At 38.5% G+C, this 7,495-nt stretch overlaps 3 protein-coding genes across 3 annotated transcripts; 2 read left to right on the top strand and 1 right to left on the bottom strand.

The window, feature by feature from the left end:
• Positions 1-1,389, top strand: LOC113357796 (peroxidase 70-like). The gene is made up of 3 exons (XM_026601254.1): positions 1-248; positions 345-536; positions 641-1,389. Exons 1-3 carry the CDS (start codon positions 36-38, stop codon positions 1,199-1,201), a joined length of 966 nt encoding a protein of 321 aa, XP_026457039.1. The 5' UTR covers positions 1-35; the 3' UTR covers positions 1,202-1,389.
• Positions 1,331-2,985, bottom strand: LOC113357795 (cytochrome P450 94A1-like). Its single transcript, XM_026601253.1, has one exon. It carries the CDS (start codon positions 2,943-2,945, stop codon positions 1,407-1,409), a length of 1,539 nt encoding a protein of 512 aa, XP_026457038.1. The 5' UTR covers positions 2,946-2,985; the 3' UTR covers positions 1,331-1,406.
• A 2,146-nt stretch (positions 2,986-5,131) lies between these two features.
• Positions 5,132-5,701, top strand: LOC113360201 (mitochondrial import inner membrane translocase subunit TIM23-2-like). Its single transcript, XM_026603736.1, has one exon. It carries the CDS (start codon positions 5,132-5,134, stop codon positions 5,699-5,701), a length of 570 nt encoding a protein of 189 aa, XP_026459521.1.
• Positions 5,702-7,495: the final 1,794 nt, after the last annotated feature.

Genomic DNA, 7,495 nt, shown 5'->3' with positions numbered 1-7,495 from the left:
TTGTCATTGGCTAATCACTCGATTAATTAATCACAATGGTTTCTTCTTCTTCTTTCTTTTTATGTTGTGTGGTGATTTTCGCTGCTGTTTTTGTTACCTCAGAAGCACAGCTAACACCAAATTTCTACGAAAAAGTGTGTCCTGAGGCACTTCCTACCATCAAAGGGTTGGTTGAGAAGGCGATCGAAAAGGAACCACGCATGGGAGCGTCTTTACTCCGTCTACATTTCCATGATTGTTTTGTCAATGTAATGACACGGTTGATTTAATTAATTACCTAATGATTAGCGTATTTTGATCAATCACTCCTGCTTATTTTGCATGGCTTTGTGTTTTTGTTACAGGGTTGTGATGGTTCAGTTCTCTTAGCTGACACTGCTAATTTCACCGGTGAGATGACTGCATTTCCTAACAATAACTCGATCAGAGGTTTTGAGGTGATCGATGAAATCAAGGCCGCCGTTAACTCTGCTTGCGGGAATTTGGTCTCATGTGCTGACATTTTGGCTGTTGCAGCTCGTGATTCAGTCGCGAAGGTAAGCGTTAATTACTTGGATTTCCATAATTTACTATCAAAAACATTTTTTTATTTTCTTGACTGAAAGCTAACTCGATTTTATGTTTTCAAATTACTTTCTAGTTGGGAGGTCCATCATACAAAGTGTTGCTTGGAAGACAAGACTCATTAAACGCGAGCTGGATGGACGCAAACACTAACCTACCAGCACCATTTCTAAACCTCACTGGACTTCTGACGAGCTTCGCTTCAAAAAACCTCAATCTCCAAGACCTTGTAGTTCTATCTGCTGCTCACACAATTGGTTTAGCTCAATGTGCCACCTTCAGAACCAGGATCTACAACGACACCAATATCGAACCAAGTTTTCAGGCTGACCGACAAAGGATATGTCCACCCGTAATCGGTACTGGTGATAATACTACAGTAGCACTCGATGGAACCCCGTTTAATTTCGACAATGCATATTTTAATAACTTGTTGGCTCAAAAAGGTCTTCTTCATTCTGACCAAGAACTCTTCAAGCATGATTTTAGTGCAGCTGATTTTCTCGTCAGACGTTACAGTACCTTTCCTGAAGCATTCATGAAAGATTTTGGTGATTCCATGATCAAGATGGGTAACTTGAAACCACCTACTGGTGCTAAAAGCGAGATCAGGATGAATTGCAGTAGAATCAACTAATAGTACTCTCGCATTATTTTGCTTTTCATATGTATTAAAGTTTGGAGTTTTTGTGTGTAAACGCCAACATCCATATTTTCTTTTTCTTTTGTCTTTTGAGGGTTTCGGATGGTTGTCATTTCGGTTTGATTGTTTTGTAATTCTCAACTATATAAATATTCAACAGCAAAATATCTATGAGATTTATACAAAGTGCTAATGAAAATCAACCGAAATGAGAGAAATCTGTAGTTCTCTTTTGGATCTTAACTGGGAAGCCACCTTTCATTTTGGAAGTCAGATACGAAATAAAAACTGGTTCAAAATCGTTCATAGCTGGAACTACTTGAAATCGGCGTAAAACTTCTACTACTACCATCTTCATTTGCAAGAACGCCATCTCTTTACCCAAACAAATCCTCGGACCTGCTTGAAAGACCGGATACATATAAGAATCCTTGGAGACGAAGCTTAAATTTCCAGTAATATAATCTTTCTCTAACCATCTCTCTGGCTTGAACTCATTGTAATCTGAACCCCACAGATTTTCCAACCTGCCCATTGCATAAGAAGAATATGAGACTCTCATCCCTTTCTTTACAACGGTCCCGTCAGGTAAAATGTCGTCGTTTGCTGCTTCTTTACTGTCAATTGGGACTGGCGGATACAACCTCATGCTCTCACAAAGTGATGCATGAATATAAACCATGTCCTTAACATCGTCGTAACCAGCTTCACCTTGTGCTGTTTGGTTTATTTCTTTTAGTATTTCTTTTTCTACTCTAGGATTGCAAGAAACTAACCAGAAAAACCATGTCAAAGCTGCTGAAGTAGTATCCTGACCTGCTAAAATGAAACTTATAACAATATCAATCACAAAATCTTCGTCCAAATTATCGTCTTTAACAAACCTTGACAGAAGATCCGCAGCCTCTATGCCATCTAGTACGGAAGAAGACTTGTCTTTCAGTTCTTGTTTCTTTTGCCTGACAATTTTTCTTGCGGATTCTCGGATTGTTGCCGTTGCTTGTCTTAGTCTCTTTTCTGATCCTATGTTGAGAAATCGTTTAACCCTCCAAACTAAATGGATCATATGCCCGATACGTTCACTGCTTATCCTGGTAGCATCTTCGAATGCAACTGCAAATTCTGTACTTTTTTCAAGTGACAAGGAAAGGTAACTCGGATCATACCCAAACGAAATCTTGCAAATATTATCGAAAGCAAACCTTTGGAGAATATCTTGCAGGTCAATCTCAGTGTTCCTTTCAGCTGTCGTCGAGAGAACAGGAACTAATCGGTCGTTAAGCTCCATCTTGACGACATCTTCAATGAACTTACGAAGCGACTTGGTGTTGAATTCATGACTTGATATTTGTCTTTGGAACTTCCAGTTAGCACCATCAGTATTGAATATTCCATTGCCTAGGAAATCACTGAGGATGTTTCTGAGGATTTCACCTTTCGGGTAATTAGAGAAATGATCCTTGAGAATGTGCTGGACATTTTCAGGATTTGCAGTTATTACAACACGAGCACCGAGGAGAGTAATGACATAGGTGTTAGTAGGGCAGGCACTAAGAACCTCTGCTGCCCACTGATTATGCCGGTAGAAATTCGCAAGAAGAGTGAATGATGAGCCGATTATCGGGTACGATTTTGGCAATTTAGACGACGACGACTTGCTAGTATTGAAGAAGATAAGGAATATGAAGGTGAAGGAAGGAATTAGCAAGATGGGAAGAAACCATGAAAGTTCTAGCATGATTGTTGGTTTTGCGAATTTCACAATGTAATAACTAGATCATATGGTCTGGGTTTGAGAAGTGAGAAGGTCCATACGGTAAAGATAAGAGATTCCATAATTTGCGAGGTTCACCTTTGGACGCGTTATACTAAACCAACGGGTCCTGCATTTACCCACGACAGTTGCTGAATTCTAAAGGGTGCTTGGATACTTTTTTTTTTTCTTTTTCTTTTTTTTACTAGAAAGGGCAAAATTTATAAAAAAAAAAGAGAAGAGAAGAGTTACATAGATATGTGAATCACAACATCCAATTATATAATAAAGTTGATAACCGAAAGTCCCTAAAAATATCAGTGTTTACCGTCCAGTTGAATAACAAATATTTAACCTCAATAGCTTGGATATTCTTTCCGGTTTTCTTGTTTTATTGTTTTTCATTTTCTGGAAGGTTAGTCATAAGTTGTTGAGATTATTAGTCCCACGTTGTGTGGGTTATCTAAGATCCTGCGGTTTATAATTTTTAGGGCCTTTCCACTCATTGCCAATTGGTTTTGAGTTGGATGCCCATATTCTAACATGGTATCAGAGAAGGCTATTTGCGATGAGTCACTGACCGTGCCTTTACTCCGCGTCATCCGATTTATTGTCCACGTGTTAGACCCAACGATGCTACACGTGAAGGGGCGCGTTGAGATTATTAGTCCCACATTGTGTGTGTTATCTAAGATCCTGCGGTTTATAATCCTTAGGCCTCTCCACTCATTGCCAATTGGTTTTGAGTTGGATGCCCATATTCTAACATGGTATCAGAGAAGACTATTTGCGACGAGTCATTGACCGCTCCTTTACTCCGCGTCACCCGATTTATTGTCCACGTGTTAGACCCAACGATGCTACACGTAAAGGGGCGTGTTGAGATTATTAGTTCCACATTGTGTGGGTTATCTAAGATCATGCGGTTTATAATCCTTAAGCCTCTCCACTCATTGCAAACTGGTTTTGAGTTGGGTGTCCATATTCTAACATAAGTTAAATTTTTTGCGAAGCAAGTTTTTTTTTAATTTTTGCGTTTTGGGTTGACGGGTGCTCCCGGTATTCAAGCACCTTTTAAGTATTGCGCATGATGCTGGAAACTTTGGACTTGAGAGATGGATGAAACATAAAAAGGAAATTGTTATACCCCTAAAATTCCAAGGCTTTTCGAATCTTTTCGACAAATATTTTGATTGTTCCCAATTATTAATCAAGACGTACAATAGGTTAATATTTCAAAATACAATCAAGCCTTAACTATATAACGAATTCAAGGTTTATACACCCTCCTTCTCACCAAGGACACATGGTAAAAATTTCTCATGATGCTTAGAGGGAAAAGAATACAATCAAGCCTTAACTATATAACGAATTCAAGGTTGTGATTTAGCATCTGGCGATATGTCCTTTTGGGTGGTCAGACATATCCATGGATTCTTGTTCATATGTACGGGTCATTCGTCAGGGTCCAATTTGAAGACAGTCATACCCTCAGTTTGCGAATTTGTTACACCATTGGTTTAGCAGGGACTACGCGTATGCTACTTTAACAGTCATAAATACGTAAACCCAACTAGAGTAGTGTTCGCACTCCTTGCTCCGTAACCATTAGGACACAGAATGTGTCAAACTTCTTTTTTGGCTACGGATTGTGCAAGGCTTGGTCAGGCCGGCGTAAAAACTATCTCCTATATTTTTGGAATTAACATTGTCTCCTACCCAAACCCGGTACTTTCTACTGGAAAATGGGTTTCGGTTCTCCGTTCTCGGCTTAGAGAAAAAAGAAAACACAGAGATCTTGATGTATATAAATGAGAGAACATCTTCACTATTTACAGGAGAATTCATGTCCAGAAGAAGAAAATTAGGAAAATACTCTAGTTATTTGTGAATGGGAAGAAAATAAGAATTTTGTGAACTGTTGGCGTCTATTTTATAATACGGGCTCAGTCTGAAATGAATAAGGGCCGGGCATGTTGGCCCGCCCAACAACATGTGTCGTTCAATTCCTTTTTTCTCGGTTTCCAATTATTAGACTTCTCTCTGCATTCTTTTTGTACAAGAAAAGAAATACCTCAAACTTTAAATCTGTATATAAGTATTCAAAAGCATTGTAGTTTTTTCTGATTCTGAATTGCGTAATTAAAACCTAGAGAACTCTCATCCGATCGATGGCGCACTCAACGGATTCATCGTCTTCTTCATCGAAATCGCATGATGGCACACGAATGTACAATCCATACGAACAACTCAACGGACCAGCACAGTACCTATACTCCTTACCAACATCACCAGAATTTCTTTTCGATGAAGAAGCTATGCGAAAAGGCCGTACATGGAGCGAGAATTTATGTTCTTGTTCTGGTGCAGGTTACGTTTTAGGTGGGATTAGCGGTGCATTGAAAGGATCAGTCGACGGGCTTAAATCCTCCGAAGCTGGCGAAACGATAAAGCTAAGAACAGCTAGGGTTTTGAATAGGGGTGGACATACTGCAAGGAAATTTGGGAACTCAGTGGCTCTTATCGGTATGTTTTATGCTGGATTTGAAAGCATGTTGAAAGGTTGTAGAGATACCGATGATGAGTGGAATACTGTTGGTGCTGGTTTTGGTACCGGTGCGCTTTATAGAGCTGCCGGTGGACCTCGTTCTGCTGTTATTGGTGGTGCTTTAGGTGCTTTTGCTGCTGGACTTTATGTTGTTGGCAAACAGATGTTGAAAAAGTATGTTCCTTTGGAATAATTATTAATCAAGACGACTCTCAACGGGTAATCAAGAGATTGTAACTTTTTATTTTATAGATTGCGTTATACTTTGATTGTTAATTAATTTGTTTATTTATGTATTTAATCTATATTAGTTCGAGTTTGGTGTTGATTCTTGTCTAACTGATCATTGATGTACACGATTAGTGAGCTTTTGTTAAAGAGTGGGTACTTTTACACCTAGTAGGCTTCAAAATTGTAGTCGATTAATGTAGGGTTAAAATGTAATTGGTCTTGATGCTCATACCTTCTTCGTCAGACGTCAAAAGTCTTCAATGGAATTTGCATTGGCAATTCTGGGTTTATGATGCAAATTTTTAAGTCTCAGAGGCAGAGTTACGGCCATAGAGCATAATTTGAGGCACTAGGCTAGTGCCATATTTGTTCGCGAGGTAGATTTTTTGTTGCAGTGCTGCTTTTAACAAGCCAGTAACACGTTTATTTTCTATTAAATCGGTGGCTGATCTGACTCGGTCCCTGACTAGTCACGAGTCAGATGTTGTACTGTTTGTTTTTTGAGTCAGTTCAAATTTTTTACCGACTAGGGTCTGATCCGTGATTCGGTCTTGTTTGAGTCGGGAAACAAAATGTCACTGATTCATGGGATTAAGACATGAATTAAGACACTAACTCGCATATTTTTGAGTCAGTAGAGTTAGATCTGACTCAAAAAATAAACACATCGACTCAGTCTAGCTGAGTCAAGTAATTCGTCTAAACAAGTCTAGACGAATCGATTCAGATAGAAAGAAAAAAAAACATACATATACGTTGGGTCACTAAATAAGTTTTTGGTCATGCTTTTAGATCAGTTTAGCTGGTGGTGGCCTAAATCGAGCCTCGAACGGCTAGATTGCTACAATAACAAAAAAAAAACGCTATATCTTTACCACTATAAATTACCATCACTTTCAAACAATCCACTCACACCAAAATAACTCTCTATTTTTCTTTACTAAATTTCTTCTGATTTTTATTTTAACTTTTTAAATTCCTAAATTAAATTGTCCCAAAAAGTTATTACACTTTTCTGTGATGCCAAACTTCAAGACGTTGGAAATAATAAAAGTGAAAATGCGGGGGTCTAACAACCACACCCAAAAATTCATTTGGAAATCTGAGAGGACTTACTCCAATATACTTTCTAGAGAATCAACTAGACAGTCAGACTCAATCTAGAGAAAAATATATCAAAGAGTTTTATATCTCTAACTCTTAATTCAATCCGCAATCAGCAAATAGAAATCTGCGAGCCCGATTGAATATTAGAGGAGTAAATTTGAACGGTACCAAAGATCAATGTTCAAGGATCAATCAATCTCAATCAACAACCAAAGGTCGGATTTCCTAATTGATTGATACAATGCACAACCTGTGATATTTCAATTATATAACAAAATATAATGCGGAAAAAAAATAACACAGACACCAGAATTTTGTTAACGAGGAAACCGCAAATGCATAAAAACTCCGGGACCTAGTCCATATTGAACACCACACTGTATTAAGCCGCTACAGACACTAGCCTACTACCAATTAACTTCGGAATGAACTGTAATTGAACCCTAATCAATGTCACACTGATTCAAGGTATAGTTGCGCTCCTTACATCTCTGATCCCAGCAGGATACTACGCACTTGATTTCCTTAAATGATGTCACCCACAACCAAGAGTTGTTACGAACCAAAGTCGAAGACTTGATAAACAAATTTGTCTCACACAGAAAAGTCTATAGATTGAATAAATCTGTCTCCCACAGAAATACCCAAG

This window comes from Papaver somniferum, chromosome 3 (assembly GCF_003573695.1).
Source record: "Papaver somniferum cultivar HN1 chromosome 3, ASM357369v1, whole genome shotgun sequence".
Classification (NCBI taxonomy): domain Eukaryota; kingdom Viridiplantae; phylum Streptophyta; class Magnoliopsida; order Ranunculales; family Papaveraceae; genus Papaver; species Papaver somniferum.
Note: the sequence above shows the minus strand (reverse complement) of the source record. Positions and strands in the feature narration are given on the sequence as shown.

What these genes read in the sequence shown, in the direction of transcription:
- LOC113357796 (XM_026601254.1), top strand. Translation starts at nt 36, where the DNA reads ATGGTTTCTTCTTCTTCTTTCTTTTTATGTTGTGTGGTGATTTTCGCT. An exon ending in TCCATGATTGTTTTGTCAAT is followed by an intron (nt 249 to 344) that starts GTAATGACACGG and finishes TTTTTGTTACAG; the next exon opens with GGTTGTGATGGTTCAGTTCT. An exon ending in CTCGTGATTCAGTCGCGAAG is followed by an intron (nt 537 to 640) that starts GTAAGCGTTAAT and finishes ATTACTTTCTAG; the next exon opens with TTGGGAGGTCCATCATACAA.
- LOC113360201 (XM_026603736.1), top strand. Translation starts at nt 5,132, where the DNA reads ATGGCGCACTCAACGGATTCATCGTCTTCTTCATCGAAATCGCATGAT.
- LOC113357795 (XM_026601253.1), bottom strand. Translation starts at nt 2,945, where the DNA reads ATGCTAGAACTTTCATGGTTTCTTCCCATCTTGCTAATTCCTTCCTTC.